Source organism: Pipistrellus hanaki (assembly GCF_964339955.1).
Source record: "Pipistrellus hanaki genome assembly, chromosome: 6".
In the NCBI taxonomy this organism is placed as follows: domain Eukaryota; kingdom Metazoa; phylum Chordata; class Mammalia; order Chiroptera; family Vespertilionidae; genus Pipistrellus; species Pipistrellus hanaki.
Genome location: NC_140508.1, coordinates 70,185,316 through 70,212,542, shown reverse-complemented (window position 1 = coordinate 70,212,542; position 27,227 = coordinate 70,185,316). Strand labels below are relative to the sequence as shown.

The following is a 27,227-nucleotide window of genomic DNA, read 5'->3' as shown; positions in this document are numbered from 1 at the left end:
AAAGATTTGCTTCTAATTCATGTGGTTGTTGGCAGGATTCACTTTCTTACTGGCTCTTGATCAGAGTCAATCCTCACTTCCTTACCATGTGGTCCTCTCCATCTGGCAGCTCGTCCCTTCAACGCCAACATAGGAGAGAATCACGAGTTTGCTAGCAAGGCAGAAGTTATAGTCTCATGTAACATCATCATGAAAGTGACAGTTTGTCTTATTTGCTGTGTTTTATTGGTTATGCTCAGACAGAGAGGCTTATATAAAAGTGTGACTACCAGGAGATTGGAGTCTTTGAAGGAGCTAAGACTTTGTCTGCAATACCTATTACATCAAAATGTTCTTTCTTGGGACCTGTATTTTTTAACGTGTACCCAGTCACCAGGTAATTCTTATAATTAGGCAGATTTGGGAAACAATAAACTTGGTGAAAAGTGAAAGCTAAAGCAAAAGAAATATAGGTTTTTATCACTGATCTGAACTGAAGAGAAATGGACTCCTGGGTCTTGGAATTTGTAGGAATTCTTAATCCTGCAGAATTACAAAGAAAAAAAATCCAGTTCATTGTCTAGAACTCATTCTCCAAACCCAAGCATAATTGAGATTAAATATGGCATTAAGTGACAAATGATTAAAAATTATATAAAAGTTATTTTACTTTACTGAAGTGTATTGCAAAGTCTACAAAAAAAAATCTCACTATAGAGGAAGGTTTTATATGCTAGATGTAGCTTGAACTAGACCTTGGCGGATGGGTAGAATTTGGATGGAAAGAGGGAAGAATAAGTGGTAGGTGAGAACAAACAGAGTAGGGAGACCTCATTGCAGTCCACCTGAAGTAAATGTGTGTGTTTTCATGTAGGTAGTGCGCATGGTTATTGGGGAAGGAAAGTGAATCTGAATCGAAGAACCTTGTGACATAACCACAAAAGATTTATGTGGAGGGTCCCCAATCCAAATAAGATAAGCAGGGCTCAAAAGGAAGGAACAGGTCAACCAAAGACTGCTATTTTAAAAAATACGCTTTATAAAGAACATATTCAGGGTATAAGAATAGAACTGGGGACATTTGTGGCCTAGCTGATATAGCCATCTGTGCAGTATTTTAACAAAAATGTAGGCTGGCACTATGTCCATAGACCAAAGACACCTATGATGAGCTATTTTACAGTTTCACCTGATAGTCTAGAAAAAAATTATGAATTAAGGTGTTTAAATAAAATCTAATTTACATTTTGGCTAAATATAATATTAGAATATTAATATTTTATAGGTTTACTTGGGTGCATGTTAGACTATCACCACTGAGTACCCTACCAGTATTCAAGTAACATCCCCTAATACAGAGGGCAAATGATACTATCCAATGCTATATTACTAACATTTGAGATAGTAATTAAATAACCTACAATTATCCAGAAATACATTGTTTTTTTTTCCTAGGTGGGATGGACTAGGAGAAGTAGAGTTGTATTTTCAGCATAACAGTAGAGGATATTATCCTAGCTTTTTTATCCCTAGCTTGGGTCATCTTTAACTTTATCATCTTCGAAAGGAGGCAACAGTGCTTCGGCCAGCCTCATGGTGCTATTACAATAAACATAGCTGATCATTTCTTTTATAACACTTTAAACAAGCACGGCGTTTTATACTTCTCAGAGTATTTTTATTATTTAAGCATAAGCCAAAATAAATGCTCCTTGTTTTCATTATTGGAATATGGTAAAAATTATACAGAGTTGTTATCTGTGTTTTACATGTTTGTCATGCTTATATATTAAAATAAACCAATAATTAGAATTTATAGGCATCAGAATCCTCACACTTTTAAATGACAAGTAATTTTTTTTTATTTCTTTTTTTTTTTTTTTCCCTCTTTAAACAAGTTTATTTTATATAATATATCACATAGGTTTATTTCATACATTTTCAGGTCAAAGTGTTTTGAGTAAAATTAGATTTTGTATATCATTAAATGTACTGAAATATACAACATTTATTCAGTAAAAGCATATTTGTAACAACATAAGTTCAAAACTGCATAAATTTTCACAAAATACATTCACACAAAACTAAAGTTATATTAAAAATGTATAACTTAATTAAGGAACTTCCAGGAGATTAGCAAGCTCTTTTCCTTCACTATAATTTTGTTTTTTTTTGTTTTTGTTTTTTTTTAATTTTTTTTTATTTTTTAATATATTTTATTGATTTTTTTTTTTTTGCCCCCCACCCTCCCTCCCACACATCCCCTCCCTCCCCAGAGTTTTGTGTCCATTGGTTATACTTATATGCATGTATAAAAGTCCTTCGGTTGATCTATTATCTCCCCCAGGTCTTCCTCCCCTCCCCGCTGTAATTTGACAGTCTACTTGTTGATATACTGTCTCTATATCTATCTTTTGGTTCATCAGTTTATACTGCTCTTTGTTATCCACAAATGAGTGAGGTCATGTGGTGTTTCTCTTTCATTGATTGGCTTATTTCACTCAGCATGATGTTCTCCAGTTCCATCCAGTTTGCTGCAAATGATGAGAATTCCTTATTTTTTATGGCCGCATAGTATTCCATTGTGTAGATGTACCAAAGTTTTTGGATCCAATCATCTGCTGACGGACACTTAGGCTGTTTCCAAATTCTGGCTATTGTAGATTGTGCTGCTATGAACATAGGGGTGCATATATCCTTTCTGATTGGTGTTTCTAGTTTCTTGGGATATATTCCTAGGAGTGGGATTACTGGGTCAAATGGGAGTTCCATTTTCAGTTTTTTGAGGAAACTCCACACTGTTCTCCACAGTGGTTGCACCAGTCTGCATTCCCACCAGCAGTGCACGAGGGTTCCTTTTTCTCCGCAACCTCGCCAACACTTGTCGTTTGTTGATTTGTTGATGTTGGCCATTCTGACAGGTGTGAGATGGTACCGCATTGTTGTTTTGATTTGCATCTCTCGGACAATTAGTGACTTTGAGCATGTTTTCATGTGCCTTTTGGCCTTCCTTCTGTCTTCTTTTGAAAATGTTCTATTTAGGTCCATTGCCCATTTTTTAATTGGATTATTTATCTTCCTTTTATTTAGTTGTATAAGCTGTTTGTAGATGTTGGAGATTAAACCTTTATCAGTGGTATCATTTGCAAATATGTTCTCCCACACTGTGGGCTTTCTTGTTGTTTTGTTGATGGTTTCTTTTGCTGTAAAAAAGCTTTTTATTTTGATGTAGTCCCATTTGTTTATTTTCTCTTCAGCTTCCATTGCCCTAGGGGTAGTATCAGTGAAGAAGTTCTTTTGGCATACGTCTGAGATTTTGCTGCCTGTGGATGCTTCTAGTATTTTTATGGTTTCCCGTCTGATGTTTAAGTCCTGTATCCATTTTGAGTTTATTTTTGTGAATGGTGTAAGTTGGTGATCTAGTTTCATTCTTTTGCATGTGTCTGTCCAATTTTCCCAACACCATTTATTGAAGAAACTGTCTTGACTCCATTGTATATTCGTGCCTCCTTTGTCAAATATTAGTTGAGCATAGTGATTTGGGTTGATATCTGGGTTCTCAATTCGATTCCATTGATCTATATGTCTGTTCTTGTGCCAGTACCAGGCTGTTTTGAGAACAGTGGCTTTGTAATATAGTTTGAAGTCTGGTATTGAGATCCCTCCTACTTTACTCTTCTTTCTCAGGATTGCTGTGGCTATTCGGGGTCTTTTATTGTTCCAAATGAACTTTTGGAGAGTTCTTTCTAGGTCGGTGAAATATGTCGTTGGTATTTTAATGGGGAGTGCATTGAACCTATAGATTGCTTTAGGAAGTATGGACATTTTGATGATGTTGATCCTACCAATCCATGAACATGGTATGTTCTTCCATCTTTTTACATCTTCCTCTATCTCTTTTTTCAGTGTCGTGTAGTTTTCCCCATATAGGTCCTTTACTTCCTTAGTTAAAGTTATTCCTAGGTATCTTAATTTTTTTGGTGCGATGGTAAATGGAATTGCTTTTTTAGTCTCTGTTTCAGCAGTTTCTCTGTTGGTGTATAGAAAAGCCATGGATTTCTTGGCATTAATTTTGTATCCTGCTACATTACCAAATTCATTTATTAAGTCAATTAGTTTTTTAATGGAGTCTTTTGGGTTTTTTATGTACAATATCATGTCATCGGCAAATAAGGATAACTTTACTTCTTCTTTTCCAATTTGGATGCCTTTTATTTCCTCCTCTTGTCTAATTGCAATGGCTAGTACTTCCAGTACTATGTCAAACAGGAGTGGCGAGAGTGGGCATCCCTGTCTTGTTCCTGTTCTTAGAGGGAATGGTTTTAGTTTTTGCCCATTGAGTATAATGTTGGCTGTGGGTTTATCATATATAGCTTTTATTATGTTGAGGTATGATCCTTGTACTCCCACCTTGTTAAGAGTTTTTATCAGAAAAGGGTGTTGGATTTTATCGAATGCTTTTTCTGCATCAATTGATATGACTATATGATTTTTATCTTTCAATTTGTATCACGTTTATTGATTTGCGGATATTGTACCATCCTTGCATTCCTGGAATAAATCCTACTTGGTCGTGGTGTATGATCTTTGTGATGCTCTTCTGGAGTCGATTTGCTAGAATTTTGTTGAGGATTTTAGCATCTATGTTCATGAGGGATATTGGTCTGTAATTCTCTTTCATTGAGTTGTCTTTATCTGGTTTTGGTATTAGGGTGATGCTGGCTTCATAGAAGGAATTTGGAAGTGTTCCTTCCTCTTGGATTTTTTGGAATAGTCTGAGGAGGATAGTTTTTAGTTCTTCCTTGAATGTTTGGTAAAACTCTCCTGTGAAGCCATCTGGCCCTGGGCTTTTGTTTGCTGGAAGCTTTTTGATGACTGTTTCAATTTCTTCCCAAGTCACTGGTTTATTGAGATTTTTAGATTCTTCCTGATTGAGTTTTGGAAGGTTATATTTTTCTAGGAATATGTCCATTTCCTCCAGGTTGTTCAGTTTGTTGGAGTAGAGTTGTTCATAGTATTTTGTAACAATCCGTTGTATTTCGGTGGGGTCTGTTGTTATTTCACCTCTTTCATTTCTGATTTTGTTTATTTGGGTCCTCTCTCTTTGTTTCTTGGTTAGTCTGGCTAGAGGTCCATCTATCTTGTTTATCCTTTCAAAGAACCAGCTCTTGGTTTTGTTGATCTTATGTATTGTTTCTTTGGTCTCTATGTCGTTTATCTGTGCTCTGATTTTTGTTATTTCCTTCCTTCTACTTACACTGGGCTTTTCTTGTTGCTCTTTTTCTAACTCTTTGAGTTGTAGAGTTAGATCATTTGTTACACTTTTTTCTAGTTTTTTGCAATAGGCTTGTAAGGATATGAACTTCCCTCTCAAAACTGCTTTTGCTGTGTCCCATAGATTTTGGATTGTTGTGTTTTCATTGTCATTTGTTTCCAGGATGTTTTTAATTTCTTCCTTGATTTCTCTGGTAACCCAGTCCTTGTTTAATAGCATGCTGTTTAGTCTCCAGGTGTTTGATTTCTTTGGATTATTTTTATTGTAGTTAATTTCCAGTTTTATGCCATTATGGTCTGAGAAGATGCTTGATATGATTTCTATCTTCTTGAATTTGAAGAGACTTTGCCTATGTCCCAAAATGTGGTCTATCTTTGAGAATGTCCCATGTGCATTTGAGAAGAATGTATATTCCGTGGCTTTGGGGTGGAATGTTCTGAAGATGTCAATTAATTCCATCTGGTCTAGTGAGTCATTTAGGATTGATATTTCTTTGCTGATTTTTTGTTTGGATGATTTGTCGAAGGGTGACAGTGGGGTATTAAAATCTCCTACTATGATTGTATTGCTGTTAATCTCTCCCTTAATGTCCTCCAGCAGTTTTTTTTATGTATTTGGGTGCTCCCGTATTGGGTGCATATATATTTACCAGGGTTATTTCTTCTTGTTTGATTGCTCCCTTTAGTATTATGAAGTGGCCTTCATTGTCTCTTGTTATGTCCTTCACTCTGAGATCTAATTTGTCAGATATAAGTATTGCTACCCCAGCTTTCTTTTCATTTCCATTTGCCTGGAAAACCTTTTTCCATCCCTTCACCCTCAGTCTGTGTGCATCTCTTTTTCTGAGGTGGGTTTCTTGTAGACAGCAGATGTATGGGTCTTGTTTTCTTATCCAATCTGTTACCCTATGTCTTTTGATTGGAGCATTTAAACCATTTACATTTAATGTTATTAATGATAGGTACTCATTTGATGCCATTTTTATTCTATACCCCTGTGTTCCTTCTTCACTTCCTATTTATTTATTTTTACAGTAGACCTTTGAGCATTTCTTGCATTGCTGGTTTGGTGGAGATAAATTCCTTTAGTCTTTTTTTTATTTCTATCATGCCATTTTCAGGTTCTGCACACTGAAGCAATTATTTATTTAATCCTTGCAACATGAAAAAAATATATTATTACTTTCCAAACCCAAAACTGTAGTTTATAGATTGTGGATACATAATATAATAATTGCAAATTACAATTGGGAAACATGGATGTTTGGGAGCAGTCATGGAGCAGGCTACTAACAAAGTTTGCGTTCATCTATTTATGCAGCTTACATCTTGTTTTATACCTTGGACAAGAACATACCAATTGATGACTGGGTTATGGAAACCATCAGTGGTGATCGCCTTACTCATCAGATCATGGATCTCAATCTTGACACTATGTATTACTTTCGAATTCAAGCACGAAATGTGAAAGGAGTGGGGCCCCTCTCTGATCCCATCCTCTTCAGGACTCTGAAAGGTTTGAATCATTTTTTGCTATCGCCTCTCTTTTCCTGTGGGATTGTTATGAATTTCCTTCTACCATCTCTGTTGGCAGCATGGCCACATACGGGCATTAAAAAAAAAAACTAAAATGCAAATTAAAACTGCAATGAGTTATCACCTCCTATTATTCTACTGGCCATCATCAAAAACACAAGAGATAACAAGTGCTGGCCATGATGTGGAGAAAAAGGGAATCATGTACATTGTTGGTGGGGCTGTAAATTGGTGCGGCCACTGTGGAAAGCAGTATGGAGGTTTCTCAGAAAATTGAAAATAAAACCATTATGTGATCCATCCAGTAATTCATCTTCTGAAAATCTATTCAAAGGAAATAAAAACACTATCTGGATATGCTATCTACACCCCCATGTTCATAAGAGCATTATTTAAAATAACCAAGATGTGGAAACAAACTAAATGTCCATCAGTGGTTGAATGGATTAAGGAATTGTGGTATACATACACAATGGACTATTATTCAGCCATAAAAAATGGGGATTCCTACAATTTGTGACAAAATGGTTAGATCTCGAAGGCACCATGCTAAGTAAAATAAGTCAGACAGGTAAAAACAAGCACTTTATTATTTCACTTCCATGTGGAATCTAAAAACAGACAAGCAAACAAACAAAAACACATCCAACTCATAGAAAAGAAATCAAATGTTTTTGTTATGAGAGTCAAGGGATAGGCAGAGAGTGAATGAGAGGAAGGTAGTCAAAAGGTACAAACTTCCAGTTATAATATAAAGAAGCACTAAGGATGTAATGTACCACGTAAGGACTACAGTTAACATTGCTATATAACATATGTAGAAATTTTGTTGAGAGTCGATTCTAAGAGTTCTCATCACAAGAATTTTTTTATTATTTTATTTTATATATATGAAATGATTTATGTTAACTAAATCTTTCTTTAAAATTTTATTGTTGACACTATTTCCTCTTCTTTGCCCACCTCTACCCAGTCCATACTCACCCTCATGGCCTTCATCACACTGTTGTCTGTGTCCATGGGCTATGCATATATGTTCACTAAACTTTTTATGGTAATTATTTCACCATATATGTAAATAAGACCCTCAGGCCACACATCTTACACTTATACAGTGGTAAATGTCAATTATTTATCAATATAACTAGAAAACAATATGAAAACTAAATAATTAAAATGTATATTTTATTTCTTAAGCCAGCATGTCTTAGGAAGATCTGTTGTATTTGCTGCATTTTCTGCCTTCCGCAGAAGGCAGGCATTTCAACTGACTTTTTTCACTAATAATCACTGGACTTTTGTATTGATTTCTTGTATGTTGGTTCCATTTGAAATATAATGAAACACTTTAGACATTTAATGTGAGGGAAGAAAAACTAAAAAGTATTGAATTACTATGTGAATGGCATATTCTTGCCAAATTTAAGCATCTTCTTTTAAGATCTATTGTCCTTATACATTAAAGGATATTTTGATATGGCAAGGTAGAAAACTTCAAACAAAATGAATGTGCTTATTTTAAGGAGGGAGGTCAGCAACAACAACAACAATTTGCAGGATGATTGGAAGAAAACCCGCATGCTTGCAAGAATAAAAATGAGCACTCAATTCAAGGAGAGTTATATGTTCAGCACTTCGTTTAAGGATAGAAAAATACTCAGGCCCAGGAATAGTAATTACATCAAAATAATCTTCATACACATATTTTTTAAAGCAGAATGTTGTTTTTTGTTTATTGTGTGTGGGTTGTTGTTTTTTTGTTTTTGTTTTGTTTTTGTTTTTGTTTTTGTTTTTTTGGAGGACAAATGATTTCAAGGGCTTCTATCATTCACTAATTGAAAATAATGTCAATGTTGTATAGCTGATATTTAAAGATCGATACCTAAGGAATGATGTATCTTGTACCAAGGAAGGATTCTTAGCTCTTGGATCTGACCACATTGTGCCTCTACATCTAGCTGAAAACTTGATGTTACATGATGACAAACAACTAAAAAATTAGAAACACATGTCTCACATTTTCACCCAGTCATCTAACATACTAACGAAGAGTTTTAGAAAAATTGTATAGTCTATTTCTCAATTCTCCTAGGGATGGTAGCCTGATAAACAGTGGCCTTTTGAATTCTGTGAGTAAGCTATTCAAAAGCTGGATTTGGTAATAGCACATCTGAAAGTTTGCCAGGAACACACAAGCAAGCATTCAGCCTGAGCCTGTGATGGTTCTTAATGACAGAGTAGAAATTGGGAGGGAGACAGGAGGAAATGAGCTAATCTTTGTCTATCCAGGTTTTTAGGACTTCATGTCTAAATCAGGTTTCATTCCAAATGAGCAATTGACAGGAAACTGGTTATTCATTTTGTGGGAGCATGAAATGTAACTCGATAATGTTTCACAAACGCTTCATCTTTATCTACAGACAAGTGCCAAATTAATTTCATGCTCACAACGTGTGCCAACTGGAGATCTCAGAAAGGGTTTAAAAATGACTTAAGGCATCCAAATGTGTTAAGCAGCAGAATGATGAGTTATCACGGGATTTACAGGCCCACATGGATAATCATCCTGTGGATTGTGTAATGAACTCCCTACCTCATTTGGTACTGTTTACCCTCAGTGTCCTACACTCATCTATTAAATGATCTCCAGCATTAAGAAGGAATTCAGGAATTTGCTCTAAGTCGTAATAGTCCATAAAAATCATTTCTAATATCACGATTGGAATATTTAATATTGTCTATCCTATGTATGTCATGCTCCATTAATAACCAATTAAAAGTTTTTTAAACAGATCCTGCTCATATGTAGTACACTGAGTTTTAGATATCTTGCGTGCACTTGAAATTATATAGAAACTAGAGGCCCTGTGCATGAAATTCATGCATGGCGGGGGGGGGGGGGGGTGTCCCTCAATCCAGCCTGCACCCTCTTCAATCTGGGACCGCTCGAGGGATATCCAACTGCCCGTTTAGGCCCAATCCTAAACGAGCAGTCAGACATCTGTTTCACAATCCAAAACTGCTGGCTCCCAACTGCTCGCCTGCCTGTCTTCCTGATTGCCCCTAACCGCTTCTGCCTGCCAGCCTGATTTCTCCTTACTGCCTTCCCCTGTAGGCCTGGTCACCCCCTAACTGCCCTCCCCTGCAGGCTTGATCACCCCCAACTGCCCTCCTTTGCAAGCCTGGTTCCTCCCTACTGCCCTCCCCTCCTGGCCATCTTGTGTCCACATGGGGGCAGTTATCTTTGACCGCATGGGGGCAACCATCTTGTGTGTTGGAGTGATGATCAATGTGCATATTATTCTTTTATTACATAGGATATTTATATCTCCCATCTTTTAAAATAATCAATATTCTACATGCATGCATCTTACGTGTCACTTAGGATGACAAATGTTCTAAGGTAAATAAATTACTCATTGTAAGAGATTTGAAGCCACATGAACCAAATTTACACTAAAGACATAAAATCACACTATTGTTCTCTGATTTAAGATTTTCATTTTCCAAAGCTGCTTCAAAACATAGGGCCACTGTTCATCAGATTGTAACTTTGACAAATAGAAAGGTTTGCCTATTCTCCTGAAGCTGAGGAAACTCAAGGTAGTCTACTGGGTAGCAGGCAAGTGCTTTGTTGTAATCATGCCCCTCAGGCAAGTGCCCTCAGGCTTATATTCAGTCTTTGTAAGATAGACACATCTACTTGAGACTGGAGTTTTATCCCTTTTTGGTTTTAGGCACTAGCCAGAGAGGTACAGGAAACTCAATCAGTAATCACTGGTTAATTAAAGAGACATTTATAATTAAAAATGGATTAAGGTATTATACCCGTTATGCACATGGTATAGGTGATGTATCTGACTCTTTCTTTGAAATGTTAATTAAAAGACTCTGAAACTTGATTCTTGACCCCACATGATTCTGCAACTAGCCACCTCCCTTCCCCAGACCCTCCCCATTATAATACCTACACACTGTTGAACCCTTGGAAGATGAATAAGAGTCATGTTTATCTCTGCCTGTCACATGGCTATTTCTTCCAGTAAAGTAAGCTTCTTCCTGTTGGCCTGTAAAGTAATAGGGAGGGTGGATGAAGTAGACCAGTGGTCGGCAAACTCATTAGTCAACAGGGCAAACTATCAACAGTACAACAATTGAAATTTCTTTGGAGAGCCAAATTTTTTAAACTTAAACTTCTTCTAACGCCACTTCTTCAAAATAGACTCGCCCAGGCCGTGGTATTTTGTGGAAGAGTCACACTCAAGGGGCCAAAGAGCCACATGTGGCTTGCGAGCCTAGTTTGCCAATCACAAGAGGAGACCAATGAGGATTTCTGTGGAGGGACTGAATCATCTCAGCAGTAGAATATGGTGTATTCTCGGGGGATCCTTAATCATCATTCTGTGCACTTCTTCCATCCAAAATATAGAACTGAAAGCTCTGTATCAGAATACAAAAAAAGCTTTAGTCTTCAAAGAATTTTGTGACAAAATTCATTATTTTCTTGACAAATGACAGAAGCCATTAAAAAGTCAAAGTATGAATTACAATACTTTTAAGCCATTATTTGCCTTTAATAAAAAGTAACTTTTGAAATATATTTGGTCATTGTTGGAAAGTACTCTTAAGTAGATAACCTTTCTTAAGTCACTCAAAGTTTCCCAAGCAATATTCAGCCCAGATTTGCTAACCATAAAGCAAATAGAAGATAAGAAGAGAGATCAGATTGTCCACAATAACATTTACTTGTCACTTGCTAAAAATTGCTTAGACTACAGACAATGCATGTATATAATTAAAGACAAAGGGAGAGATCAATAAAAACAAGATTAATTTTTGTTTGTTTTATATTATTGCAAACAGTTCTCCCCTAAATATGTATTACTGTGTATGGTAGTTTCTCAAGCGTGTCTCTTCTGGCTACCAGACATTTATCCTTCCTGGATTGTGTGATCAGATATGATCCTGGCATATCATTCCCCATTCTTACTGGAAAACCAGCATGGCATTTCCTACAACATGACGCCCATCCTTCGAAGCTACAGTGGGGTTCTAGCCTTGTCTATAAAGTACAGTTAATTCAGTTGCCTATTAAAAGCACTTTTCATCAAAAACACCTTAATACTATCATAAAATGTATTTTGAGGTGCCTTTACTCTTCAATGAGAAATAGGAGAGAAGATCAAGACAAAAATTAAATTGTAATGATTCTATTAGAAATTATTAGATTAGATAGCCTGGTGAATTAAAGAATGTTAATGTTGAAGAGATACAAAGACATTTATCAAATTTATATAAAGTTTACAGAATCTTACTGTAATAAACACTTGTATATAGCATTTTTTAAAGACTCATTCAGAATTTAAAGTCTGCTTTTTATTAAGATACCTTTCCTAGTTTACCCTTTTCATATGTCGACATATTAACATAAAAGAAAGGGACCTGGGGAGTATTATGCTTAACTAAATCACATGCATTTTTATTGTTATTGTATTTTTAATTAGACCTGTATGATGATCATTCTGAGTTTATGGTTAGAGGAATGTGACAAAAAATATATTTTTTAAGAACACATTTATACAACAAAAACATTTTCATTTTTCCTTCTAATTATTTAATAGAAATAATTACATTAACCTTGATTCCTTATTAATTTTTTTCCATAGGGCCTTGGCCTTGATTTAAGAGCTTGCTAACAAAAACTGTCAACTTAAAATGTCAGCTTTCTTGCCGGGAACTGTCAAAATCTAATAATATTTCTTTTTCTCCCCACAGTGGAACACCCTGACAAAATGGCTAACGACCAAGGTACGGTGTGGCTCAACCTGTCACGTTTTCCCTCCTTGAGTCAGTCCTGTCTGTCAGAGCTGTCAGTCACTATTTTGTATTCCTCTTTTCACCTGGGCCATACACCTGATGGAGCCCACTCTGGGGTGATAATTAATCTTGTTAATGAAGTTCTGCTTGGATGGGGCTGAGGCTCTGATAGGGAAGATGTAAATTTTCTTGAGAGGAAATTGTTTTGTCTCTATTCTGAAGGACCAATTAAAACGTCAAGCTTCTTTGTAGGGAATAAATTTTTAGTCTCTGTGTGCACTTCTGAATAATTCACATTAAGTATAATTAAGCTCGGCATAATTTCCAAGCTGCTCTCGCACCCTCTCCTGCGCTCCGGATTAAAGTTCTGCAGTTCCTCAGAGAAGCACCATAAATCATGTGTGCTTGTCCTCCGCCATGAGCTTCCTGCAATTAATAAAAACAAAGAGGGCAACTCTTTTAGGGCATCGCTATTGTTCATTCCGAAGCCAGAGAGCTTTCATTCCTTGAATCAGATGCTGGGTGGACTTGGAGTATCTTATCCTCTTCCCACTCTTTTGCTAACAGCTTGACTTGTGTAGAGAAACAGGGATGGTTGTACACAAAGGAAAATGGGGATAAATGAGAGTTATCCATCAACTCACAGGGAGATGTGAATTTGCTAATATCATGATTCATAGAGTGAACAATTAAGATTCCATTATTTTTTCACTATGAGTGACTAGTGGGATGTTAGATGAGAAAAAATAATATTTAAGATGAGAAAAAATAATATTTATGAGTTTTATTGGGGGGGGGATGTTAATTCTTTAAAGAAGGGCGAATTTGGAAATACTCACCACTGGTTATAGTCTGTGTTGCTTATTTGTGGTTCAGAGCCTATAACGTGCCTTCTGTTTTGGATATCGACTGTCAGCACAACCTACTTGCAAGTATCAGGTCTCATAAAGTCCTGTCTTGTAGACTGGGGGAAACATCATTTTCAACAAGAATGAATATATATATATATATATATATATATATATATATATATATATATATATATATATATATATATATATTTACTTTTAAGCATCTGCCAAACCAGTTTTGCTCAGTAGATAGAGCATTGGCCTGCAGATTGAAAGGTCCCAGGTTTGATTCTGGTCAAGGGCATGTACTTTGGTTGTGGGCACATCCCCAGTAGGGGGTGTGCAAGAGGCAGCTGATCGATGTTTCTAACTCTCTCATCCCTCTCTTTTCCTCTCTGTAAAAAAATCAATAAAATATATATATTTTTTTAATTGTAAGCATCTGTGGTTGGTAAGGCTCACTAACAATAGGAGGTTGCCTACATAAGTGGTATTTTAGTTAATGATCCTCTATTCAGGCTTAGCTCCGGTCCTTATGCCATGCCCCTGCTGTGGGGACATGGTGTGGGTCTCCTACGGGGAGGAACAGCAGTGATGCCATGCCCAGCAATGCCCACTCAGGGTAAGTTAGCTTTCCCATCCATCACCTCACTGCACCTGCTTGCTTCCACTCAAAATATTTTCCTAAGATTAATATCTACTAAATAGTCATTTTTGTAAAACTACAAATGATGAGTAATTAACAGTTAGAATATATTTGCTTAGCTAAAGTAAATATTAGTGCTGGCCAAAACCAATGCTGGAATCATTTATTAACTAACAAAAGTGAGGATTTTTATTTGTGATTAAAAATAACTAAAACAACCTCTCATAGCTTTTTAAACTTAATGAATTTGGAACTTCCACAGGCAGATAGCCCCTAATTTTTGAAATTATATTTAGACAGAGATAAATGTTTAAAGTTAAAATTTTATTTAGAGAGAGAGAAATGTTCAAACCAGAGAAAATGCTACATTCACAGCTACTTGGGCGATGGAGTGCTCAAGCTTCTCCATAAATGGATTTTCAGTTGTTTCTTGGTTCCTTTTCATTGTCTCTCAATTCCTTTAAATTGTTTTTGCTAGGTGTTTTTTTCAATTAACTCTTTTTAAATATTATTTTAAGATACCAAAACATATTTTATAACTGAATTTTTTTCTTGTAAAAGAAAGGAGAATAAATTATTTCCCACATGCCCTCTGTATTTTACTCAGATTTTCAAATTGACAGTGAAATCAGGTCAATTATCAGGAACAAAGGAATTCCCCAAGATTATTGTCTGTTAATACAGCCCAACAGTTGTTCTTTTTCTTCATCTAACATTACTTAAGAAGATTCTGTCACTTACCATATACTATGTGGTACCTTATTCAATCGCAGCTGGTATACAATTGGTCAAATTGATAGGATCTAAATTTTACGTCAAACTCAAATCACTTGTAAGTTGATGTCATTGGACTGATATAATTTAGTGGTGATAAGAAATATTTTTACATTCTTACAAAGAAGACATATAAAATAGCATATAAAGAGCTATTTCTAAACAAAATTAGTCTTCTGGGTTGATGACCAAGTGCTTGAAAACATAGCCCAGAGTAAAGATTCCTCTAAGATTGAAGAAAACAGTAGGAAGAGACTGGGTCAGCACCTGGCAAATCAGTCAATATGCTTTACTGTGCTCACTGGTAGACCAATTTGCCCCTTCCCACAGCGAAAGGGTCCCATTTTGTGTTACATTTATGACACATGCTGCATTTCTGTGGAGAGAAAACTCCCTCTGAGAAAAAATTTAGCACTCTGGGTCAAAGTTAACTCAGTCAGGATGAACCCTAAATATACTTGACCTTATATGAGAAAAAAATGAGAATTGTTTGAATGGTTTTAAAATAGTAGGCTCTGGTCACAGTAACTTTTTATTGTATTTGAAAATCTGCCTGAAGAACTTTACTGTGAAAAGGAAAAGTCAGTTATATTCTAATCATTTGTGGATTGGGGAGAGAGCATTTCTTCTGAGTGACGGTAATAACAGTATTAAAATGATAGACTTCACATGGAACTCTTTTTCCCTTCCTGTAATTGTAAATTGGTGTTATCTAGCATTTATTTGCTAAACAAACCCTCTAATCTCAAGCTACTCTATAATTTCTCCTTTTTGTAGCCCTTATCTCTTGTTCCATGTCTTAATTATTATTTTTTTTCTGGTGTCTCCTCCCAGGCATCTGTGGCCAAAGTAATTATGAGATTTTAGAGATTAAGCAGTTTAATTTTTCAGAGGGTCAGATAGGGCAGGGAAATTGTATGACCTATGTGAAATAGAGGCAAAGGGTATAGAAATGTTCCACTTTAGGTTTTTATTTTTTTCCATATTTTGGTAAAACCCCTGTCAATTTGTTTAGGTCTATATGTGCATATATAATATTAAAATGAACCCTTTTGAAGCTCTTATTATCACTCCCTGTTCTAAGAGCATAACATCAATTGGCTCAGATCCTCATATCAATACTGTTAAATCCTATTCCTGTCTCCTTTCTGATTTGGCAATGAAGAAGCGGAAGCTCTGAGAGGTAAAGTGACTCGCCTATAAACACACAGCTAACAGGCGGTGTGACTATGATTCTCACTGGGACAATCATGTTCCAAAAACCCTGTTTTTAACCACCAACTATAGTCATCACATGTATGTTACATGCATACATGGACACACATATGCTTTTAACATATATCTGTAAAGTTTGGATATTTCCCCAATATTGGCCTTCCTTTTCCCAGCTCTGTGAATCATCTCAAACAAAGGCAAAGAGCTTTCAGTCTAGGTCAAAGTTAGCGTCACGTTGCTCGTGGGGAGTCTCAGCACTGAGTATCTATGGTCCTGACAGCTCTTTATCTCAGGTCACAGTGGTCGGCAAACTCATTAGTCCACAGAGCCAACTATCAACAGTACAACGATTGGAATTTCTTTGGAGAGCCACATTTTTTAAACTTAAACTTCTTCTAATGCCATGTCTTCAAAATAGACTCTCCCAGGCCGTGGTATTTTGTGGAAGAGCCACACTCAAGGGGCCAAAAAGCCGCATGTGGCTCGTGATCTGCAGTTTTCCGACTACAGTCTCAGGAAACCCAGGAACAGCTCTAATTCCACTGTCTCATCAGTTTGAGAGACTAATGTAAAATACCAAGCGCTGGGTGAGTTAAACCACAGAAGTGGGTTTTCTCCCAGGGCTGGAAGCAGGAGGCCTTGCATCGAAGTCTGGAGTGAGGGCTCTCCTCCTGGATAGGAGACACCTCCCTCAATGAGGCCTCAAGTGGCAGACAGAGGACAAGCTCTCTCAAATCTCCCCCCTTAAAAAAAAAATCTTTATTGTTGAAAGTATTACATATTATGTCCCCTTTTCCCATTGTCCTCTCCCATTCTGTCCCCGACCCCCTGGCCTTCACCACCACCCACCACCCTCCCCTATTGTCTGTGTTCATTGGTTATGCTTATATGCATACAAGTTCTTTGGTTGATCTCTTTCCCCCTCACCGACCCTCTCTGCCCAAATCCTCAGATCTCCTCTTATATGGATCCTGATCCTGTTGGGTCAGAGCTCCATCCTTATGACCTCATTTAACATCAATTATTTCCATAAAGGCCCATATCTCCAAACATATGAATGTGGGGTTTGGGAGAGACCCAATTCAGTTCATAGCATCTACCTTCAAAAGGAAAGCCGATTGTCTTCGCACACTTTCAGATGAGAAAGCAGAAGGTTATGTTTTCCCCCAAATCACAAGAATATACTTGTGGACAGAGTTGGAACCCAAACATGTTTCTCTCTTACTCCCAGAGTTTATCGTTTTTCTGTTGCAGACTTCTAAAAAAAATTGGCTTTTTGTTTTTCTACACTTAGCTTGAGCCTTTTTTAGAGCTTCTCACAATTGTTTTTAAAAAATATTTTTGTTTGGAGGTTGTGGTGAAGATAGTCATAAAATTTAACAAATTCTCAAAAATGATTATAGATCAAACTTTTAATATTAAAATACTGTTTTATGTCCTTACATTTTGTTTACTCGCAGATATCGGACTCCTCTTTGAAGTGTGCATGAGTGAAAGTTGGTAATTCTTAGTATGAGCAGAAACATTTACAAGTCATGTATGTTTCCATTCCTGCCATGACATGGTACCTTAAAGAGTCAGGAATTTTCATGACTCGATCTGTAGCATTGCTGAGATGAATTAGGATAAAAATGCTTGCTTTGAGCACTCTTAGGTTTCTTTAATTCTCCATAGCTTGAGTGGTTGATCTAAAACGCCAGGCCTGGAAAAGAGGTATAAGGTCCTAGGCTAGTAGACCCAGAAGAATGCGGCCTGCTGAGAACTGCCCTCCCACTGTGGAGAGAGAATTACTCTCCTATAGACCCATAATGCTCTGCTTTCTCATCAGCAATCACGGGGTGTGGTCCAGCTGGATGGGATCAGGAGGTCCCATCCTGCACTGGGACCTCCTGTGTGACTTCGGGCACCTACTGATCTCTCAGCATCCTCACCTCTAAAATGATGACTTCAGCCCAAGTTACTTTTTGTTTCTTTCAGGATTTAAGATGATTGAGTTTTAAAATTAATATTAGAATTACGGGGGGGAAAGGCATAGCATCTTTGCATAGTGAAGCACCACATGTTTTTACCATTCCTGTGATATGTCACTCTTCAGCACACTGCACCCGTTCTACCATATTGAATTCTCATAGCATCCCTACAGACATAGAAAATGGAATGCAGGATAAAACTTGCCCAAACTCTCACCATATGTATGTGGTTAGACCGAGATGCATTCCCAGGCTAACTAACCTAAGAATTTCTTCTCTGAACCACTGTATAATTTCTGGAAATTCAGCGACTTCATTGGTTTCTACTTTGTTATCAAGAAGTGAAACCTAAATGGCCTCAAGTAAGTGCATCTGGTTTAAAGGTCTTGTCTTTCCTCACTAGGGTATTCGGGCAACTACTTAACACTACCCCTGCCATTTTACACCGCCCCCATGGTTTTAATCTCATGAGTAAGCAGAATACTAATTGTTTCCAAGGCAGCCTAGTCAAGCTTACAAGACAGTTGGGGGTGAGGGCATGTATAGGAGTGGATGCGGTAAGGGGGCAATGGGGAGATATGGACACATGTAATACCTTAATCAATAAAGAAAAGAAAAGAAAAGAAAAGAAAAGAAAAGAAAAGAAAAGAAAAGAAAAGAGAAGAAAGAAAGCTTGCAATTTAGTGAATATAACCCAAACTTTGCAGGGTTTGGATCACAGCACCCTAGCTGCTGTTTGAAGAATTGAAACCTCTATCACCTTTTGGTGGGAGATGCTTAATTGAAAATGAAAACCTCTTTTTGCCCTGCTATTGTGTGTTGTTTTAATTCACTTTATTATTCAAGTGCTTGCTCCACTCCTTTTAAAAAGCTATCCTTACCTGTGCTTTCCTATGGTAGAAATTTTTGCAACTTTAAAAATTATGACTGGTGGAGAAGTAAAGGCAAAAAAAAAAAATAAGTACTTTAAATAAAGCATTTGAGGTGCTTAACTGTGTTCCCAGCAAGCAGGCAAGTAGCTGCTTCAGTCGATGTCTCAGGGGCTTTTATGTTCTAATGGATAACTTTGAAAGAAAACAACATACTTGGTACTCATAAGAACTGATACAATTCATGGTGTAATTTTAACTTTCTAAGACTTGAAAGGTAGACATTTTTGTTAACAAATCCTCCAAAAGATTATTGAAATCAGTTCCTCTTGTAACACTCATTGTGTTGCTGAATGCCCTTCTTTCGCTAAATACCGAGTTCCTAGCTTTATTCCTTGCCCACTTCTATCAGTCCTGGACTCTACCTCCTGAATTTTCATTCCAAAACGATGCTTCACTGTTCCTTACAGAATGGAGTCAGTTCTTTGACATCAAGACCCTGACTGTTTGACCCCAACTTCCTTCCCTCTTCTAGCCTCCTGACCAATTTATTCATATACTGCAATCTTTTATCCTTCTATATGCCCTTAACATCTGACTTACTCATTGCTATGTGGTCCCTTTCTTATACTTTGCTATTTATATTCTCAAACCCTAGGCCAGGTTGTAAATTCCTTGATGGCAGATGACTGGTCTGATTCACATGGTCATGTCCTTCCTCTCTGAATGTCCAGATTCTAGTTGTGAATGGATTCTACTCATTGGTGCCAGATAAGTGTTTTTGTTGAATTATGAAGGCACAGATCTTTTGGGAAACAATCATGGAATAATCTAGAAAGATAGACTTTGTCATCTAATCAAAAGAATAGTTCAGAGGAGTAGTGCTCATGGCTGTGGGTACTGTACATGTTACTGATCTTGGGGGATATGAAAAAGATGGGAACATATTTTTCCAGTAGAGAAAAGTATCATATCTTCAATATTCATCTGTTAAATTAAAGTTCAACAGAAAAACAACAAGTTCTGTGTGATCCAGGCAATGGTAGATGATTCTGACCTCCTGTGCTCTTTTCTTGACCTCCACCACCCTTCCTGTCATTTCTTGTTAGCAGAAAATTATAGACTTGCATTTCACAGCTGCTTGTAATTCTGAGTACAGAAAGGAGAAAATCAAAGACAGCAAGCACTGATGAGTTTTTGAAATGTCAAATGTGCAGTATGAAAGGAATTGGACTCACTTTTGCCAACTTGCTGGTACCTCTGCCTAGCCATGAGCTGCTTATAAGGAAGCTTAAGAAATAAGCAGAGTTCTACCTGGCCATTAAAAAGAAGCATGCAACATAGTTAGGAGGAATATACAAACACTCAAGTGCTACATGCTAAACCAGCAGGTACCATCTAATGTGTAGTGTATTATAGGGCTTGAGATGGGCAATTACTGTGTGTAAGTAGTGTAGAAGACTCTTAAAACCATGGCTGGCCTCTAAATATATGAGTAGAATTGAATCCACACCAATGACCACAAACGGAAAGATAACTGGAACCTTTACTTAGAGAAATTCCAAAATGGAGAAATCAAGAAACCAAAAAGCTGCTCAAAGGAGATTTGCAGGATGTGTTCGGTAGACAATTAGGGTCCCCTTGGGAAAACTAGGGCTCTGTGATGAAGACACATTGGCAATGGGCTTTGGCTGTTTTTCTCTGCTCGATCACAGTAGGTCTTGGGCTTTACTACTTTTCAACACATCAAGTACCTACTGTCTACACTGGCCACCAAAGACCAACATGCTCCCCTGGAGCCAGAGTACTGCAAACCCCATTCACTATTTACTGATGATGGGAGAGTATGGGGCAGAGGCAGGGAAACGAAAATCTGGATAGGGCCTCAGTGTGTTATTTTCAGAGTTTTCCTCGCCTTATTAGTCCACTTCCTCTATGCCTTTTGTCAAGGGTCACCTTCACTTGTCCCAGTGCTCTATATGGTTACAGACTGAACTGTTTCTATTCTCTTCCAAAGTCTGTTTTGCTCCATTTTCCCTATGGAGAACAGACCTACCACCCCCAGTCACACCCATTCACCTACACCCTCACATTTACATGCCAGGATCAACTCTAAGAAGCGCTCTAATTTATGCCCAACCCTCTTCCCATTCCTCCTCTTATTTATCCTTTGCCTAATAGTGATGAGATAATCACAGAGTCAGGCAGCTTCAGCTATTTAATAAAATGAGTAAATTAGTGTTTCTGTACCGCAGTTTACTCATCTATATAATGGAGCTAATAATGTCTGCCTCATGGATTTGTAATTAATATTAGTCTCACCCTATTTATTATAACAGCCTCTTCTAATTAATTTGCTCTTCACAACTCAGCCAGAATAATCTTACTAACATACATATTTAATTGAGTCACTTTTCTGCTTAGTATACTTCGGTGAATCTCTGTCCCCTACAAGATAAATTCTAACTCTTTGGTCGAGCATATAGGAATTTTTCTTATTTCATCCTTGCCCGGCTTTCTAAGCTTACCCACATTACTCTTCTTTTTTAATCTACAAACTTTCCTTCATGTTAACTTGAAAACAATGTGTTGAATCTTAGGAAAAGATAGGAAGAGCTTATTAGTTATTTTTATTAATATATGTTTGAAATATCCTAGGTGTGGGTTGTGATTTTGCTGCCTGGTTTATAGATATCCTGCTGACTTTGAACAAAGTCAGCAGGGTTACCAACTATATGATAAATTGATCTCTTAGATTTTCCTGCCTCTGAAAAACCATCTGCTTTAAATATATCTCACTATGATCTGTGTACTGGACAGTGAAACTGTATTCAAGTGGCATTAATGGATTATCTTTATCCACCAGTATACATGATATAAAAATCAATGCAGTTTCCTTCATTATCACCCAAATTATTTTCTAAGAGTAATTCTAAGATCACGAAGCTCTCTCAGCACTCTGCATCCTTGAGGAGATATATATTGATCATTTGTTAGGTGACAAATCTGTCCATTTCACTTAGATTATGGGCCATATGTTTTTCTCTTGGGATTGATCGTGTGGTGTCATTATGGGGCATCGTCTGTTATCCCCACTCAGAAATATGGATTAAAGAATACATTATAAATACCACATCCTCTTTTGCCAATGTCCTCCACATATTAATTTTTCATTTATTCCTCCCTGAACTTATAAACATCCACTGGGAAAAAAATAAGACTGTAGAAATGAATTAAGTTTCAGCAGGTAATAAAAAATTTTTGTCATGGGAAATATTTTCCATCTGCCCGCATGTGCTAGAAGTAGGGATTTAATGTAAACATTAATGTTTCATTTTACATGCATAGCACTCACCACAATGAAAATATTGTAATTTATGAATTAACTTATTCTTAAATCTTCAAACTCAGAGGAAATGAAAAGCCTCTGCAGTTAGCTAATATTAATCATGAGTAGGCCTGAATAGGACCGTAAACCAACTCTAACTGTCATGGCTGGATCCATACTCAATTGATCATTGCATACTATCCCTTCCCTGCGGACATAGGATTGTGCCTTGCATACAGTAGGCACTTAATATATTTTGAATGGACTTTTATCAGTTTTATGCTCCATTAATAAAATTAAGACCTCTAGGATCTTTTATGTATCCTTTCAGTAACTGACTTACCATGTACTAGAGTTTAATTAGTCCTCAGTTTGCCTAAATCAGCACTTATGAAATTAACCAAGTGAACTAAATGCATTCAATAGTCAATCCACAGCCAAAAGCCCTTAACAGTGCTTTGAACTGCCATGCAATAACAGCACGCTCTTTAGTCTTAGTGTCTCCTCATTGATGCCTTTTGATTCTTGCCTTAAAGCTGGGGGAGAATCCCTTTTAAAAACTTTTTTTTACCCATAAAGTATGCCTTCCTGGAATTTAAAAGACATTTTAGAGAACAGAAACATAGCACACAAAACTAATATTTTTTAATATATTTTATTGATTTTTACAGAGAGGAAGGGAGAGGGATAGAGTAAGAAACATCGGTGAGAGAGAGAAACATCAATTCAGCTGCCTCCTGCACACCCCCTACTGGAGATGTGCCCACAACCAAGGTACATGCCCTTGACCAGAATCGAACCTGGGACCTTTCAGTCAGCAGGCTTACGCACTATCCATTGAGCCAAACCAGTTTCGGCAAAACTAATGTTTGATTCTCACATCTTTAGACAAAAAGGGATCTCAGACTCATCAATATACAAGAAGCGAATTTTGTATTTTCTTACCTAAGTGGTGCAAGAACTCTAAATTACCATAAATCCAATCTAGCTAGTTGATGATATCAAGTTTCTTTAAAGTACTTTCTATTGGGCATGTTAAGAGTTACTTAATTTTCTTTCATGGTATTAATCTAGTTATAAAAAGTTCACCAATGTCAATATGCTAGATTTCGTGAGTAGAAAGTTCAAGCTTTAAGCTGCCTCCTCTTATTTAGGAAGGATTTTGAGAGTCCGTTTATCCTACTCAAAGCTTAAACCACATGACATCTGATTTTCTCCTACATATTGAAATTCACAATGTAATTGATAGCCTCACTAAATCTAAGGGGTGCTCTACCCATAGCACTTTATGCCTAAGTAATATGCGGATGTGCTTATGGGCTTGTTTTTTTGCATCTCCCCACAACCTAGCTGGGAGAATGAGAAACTTCATTAAAAAGACATTTGTGGGATGCTAGAGGGAGAGGCAAATCCTCCACAGGCTCTATACCCAATTTCCAGCCAATACAGGATTACTCCCCACAGGAATCATTTATTGCTTTACTGGCCTAAGTGATGGGGCTGTTAGCATCTCTTTTGCCTGAGTGCTTTGCAATCTAGTTGCTTTCAGATATGAGAAAAGTCATCTTACTGTTTATACAGAACTTCTGTCTCACTTCATTTCTTCCAACATTGATCTTACAATGTCCAGTGGGCAAAGCTTATCCTGTGCTCATTGAAAACTGCAAATGTGTCTGAGTCACACAAGCAAGGTGTTTGGTAAAAGGATTAGGCTTGTCCAAATTTTAGCCAACCCACTGAAATTTACATAATTGGTCCTTATTTCAGTTGCTTCTCTCACCACTCCCTAACCCCACCACCTCCTCACAAATAGGAGCCTTCATCTTAATTTCCACTTCTTTATAAACCCACAGTCATTGGCCAGCAGATTTTAAATGTACCAGGTTATGCTAAAAACAGAATATGAAGTGATTGCATTAAGTTATGCATTGCTTTGAAAGCTTGCCATCCTAACTTCAGCATTGACTTGATATCAAAATAATTTTTTAAATTGTGAATATATAGTCTGTTAACAAAATTAAAGTCAGCCCTTCACCACCATTTTGTAAATAAAATGAGATCTTGGGAAAACTTTATAAGAAGAGTGTTGGGTCTGCGAATGAAGGTCTCAAGAGCAGAACTTAAAGAAAACTAAAATCTATGCCTGCGAGGAAACCACCGTTACTGTAACTGGCTCCCCAGTGGACGTCAGCATCCACTGATTAAAACCACTTTCAGGAATAACTCCCTGAAGCAAATAAAACAGAGAATTAATTCTATTCTTGTATGTGTTTGCATATAAATTCAACTCCCAAATGTCTTTCCATAAATGATGTACCTAATGGAAATCTAGAACACAAAATCTAATCAAATAATTATAGTTCTACAAATGTAAGAAAAGATGAAGGTATTAGAATCATTATATCTGGTTAATTTCTGGCTCAGTTCTGTTAAGGACTAATTTTACAACTGTTGAACACTTAATAGAAGGAGCTGTTTCCAGTCATGTAATGTTTCTTTCTTTCCTGGTGTGTTTGTCAGAAATATTCAGACCAGGTGTGTTGCTTTTCTCCATGTTTAATAGCTCTCTTCAGGCACCTACTTGACATTAACACGAAGACTACCAAAGCACAGTTGTAAGATGAAATGTGTTGTCCCTTGTAAAGGAATAATGGTAGCGTGCCCACGTCATATCATGGACAACAGGGCAGACAGAACCTGCTGCAGCAAAGAGCACTTGGCTTTGCCTCTCTGGAAGCCATGAGCAGCAAGCACCTTTCTGTCCCAAGATGTGCAGGGACGCAACATCTAGACTAGCACCGCTGTTGTACCTTTGGTGACTTTTTAGCAAGAATATTGGGGGGTGGGGCCAGCTTTTCAAACAGGGGTTGAATTTAGCTTGTTTAATAGTCCATTTTTGTGAGTTGGTTTGTTTGTTTTCTTCACAGAAAATAACATTCTCACAAGGTATATTGGTATTAATAACCTCGGGCTTTCTTCGAGGTGGCCAGCATAATCATGTTCCATTGTTAGTGTATTTTGAAATATTTATTATTTCTGTCTGACTGCTTTGTTTCCTTTGTGCTTTCATGCTGTATATCCACTGACATTCTGATATGTTTTCCCAATACATAGGTCGTCATGGAGATGGAGGCTATTGGCCAGTTGATACTAATTTGATCGATAGAAGCACTCTCAATGGTAAGTATATAAATTAGTTTATATTGGATTGGTTATATTAATTAAATGGTTAATTCCAGAGCTCTGCAGCATGTTCCAAAATTCCCAGACTTGGGATTTTAGTGGGAATAATAAAAACATGAAGTCATTAACAAACCTGTAGCCTATTCTCTCAGAAGAGAGCTCACAAGTACACAAAACAGGGTCAGAAAGGCCCAAGCATAGAGAATTTTATAAATGACAGAGGGCTTTTAAATGTATAGATTTTAAAGTGCTATATGTATTTAAAGTGTTTCCAAGTGTAATTTTATGAGAGATGATACCTACGATAAATTGAATTGAAATGCATCAGTTTCATAAGTTGACATTACCAGTATGTTTGTCTAAATTACATTTACTCTTCAAAATCTTCTAGCACTTAGAGCCAATTTCCCATCACATAGTCACGATTAGACATTTAGTTCTGTTCATCCTATTGGTGTACTCTTGGTTTTGAGGATCACCAGACAGAGGCCATCTGAGAACTGCCTGGAAGAAGCAGGATGGTATTGGGAGTTGTTTTATGGATCTTGTCCTGAGTTTTGCTGAAGCAGGAACTATGGGAATTGGTTAAACACTAGCCAAACTCTCAGGCATTGATGTATATATGATAACTTCCCTCTATAGGTTCTTAAAAAATCGTTCCTATTGTTGATTGGTTTGATTTACTAAAAACATACATTTCGTGTATTCAAAATACAAATATTAACACATGTACCCATCACCTAAGTTAAGTTATAAAATAGTCAACAATTCAGTCAAAATGTTGTATAAGTCTCTGCTTTATCATATGCTTCTCTCAAATTCCCTCCATTTCTCACTGTGTTGTAACCACTCTCCCAAATATGATATTTACCATAAGTGTATATGTTCCACTAAATATTGTGGTAATATCATACTATATCTACCCTGCTATAGCTTGTTCTTATATTTAAGTTTGTGTTTTGTTTTTCTTGGACCTTTATTGTTGAAAATATTATATATTTTCTCCCATTGACCCCTCCTAGCTTGCCCTTATCCCCCTGAACCACGTCTTCACTCCCCTACTGTTGGTGTCCATGGGTTACGCATATATGCATACAAGTTCTTTGGTTATTCTCTCCCTCCCACCCACCCACTCCCCTCTTCCCTCTGAGATTCCACAGTCTGTTCCATGCCTCTATGTCTCTGGATCTATTTTGTTGAACAGTTTATTTTGTTCATTAGATTCCACATATGAGTGAGATCATTTAATTTGCTTTTAGGATTTATTCATGTATTTGCAAATAGCTCTCCTTCATTTATCTTTGCTGCTATATAGTACTATATTTTATGAAAATAACACCATGATTTACTTAACAATTTTAGCAGGTTTTCATGAGAAATGTGATTAATTAATAGCTAAATATCCATTTGGATGTCCTTCTGTTAAAAAATCCATGTAAGAAGCCAAAATTACAATCTAAAAGTTTTTTGCTGACCATGACATTAGAATAAAGGGTTGAATTATGTGATTATTTCCTATCATAGGCTATAGCAAGCTAATGCATTCCTGTCCCCAAAGAGGATATGTATAATTTGGGGAGTAGACCAGATGCTCCCATGAAAGGCTCAGTGTCCCCTCTCCCCTGACCAGTGGTGGACTCAGGTACACATTGTTACCTGTTGACTCTTCCAGTTGCCAGGCACAGCCTGTCTGTCATTAATGCCTTACTTAACCAGACCAGTTCAATTTTTCATATTTAAATTTTCTAAATATATTCCATTCAAGCTTTTTCTAAGATTATGTCT

At 36.9% G+C, this 27,227-nt stretch overlaps 1 protein-coding gene across 1 annotated transcript in view; it reads left to right on the top strand.

Moving 5' to 3' along the window:
• The window catches only part of DCC (DCC netrin 1 receptor), an 893,480-nt gene that overhangs the window by 806,960 nt on the left and 59,293 nt on the right, over positions 1 to 27,227 (top strand). Inside the window, exons 20-22 of the mRNA XM_084888913.1 lie at positions 6,575 to 6,769; positions 12,565 to 12,597; positions 25,374 to 25,439. Coding sequence (XP_084745039.1) covers positions 6,575 to 6,769; positions 12,565 to 12,597; positions 25,374 to 25,439 — 294 coding nt within the window. The remainder of the gene's footprint in view (positions 1 to 6,574; positions 6,770 to 12,564; positions 12,598 to 25,373; positions 25,440 to 27,227) is intronic.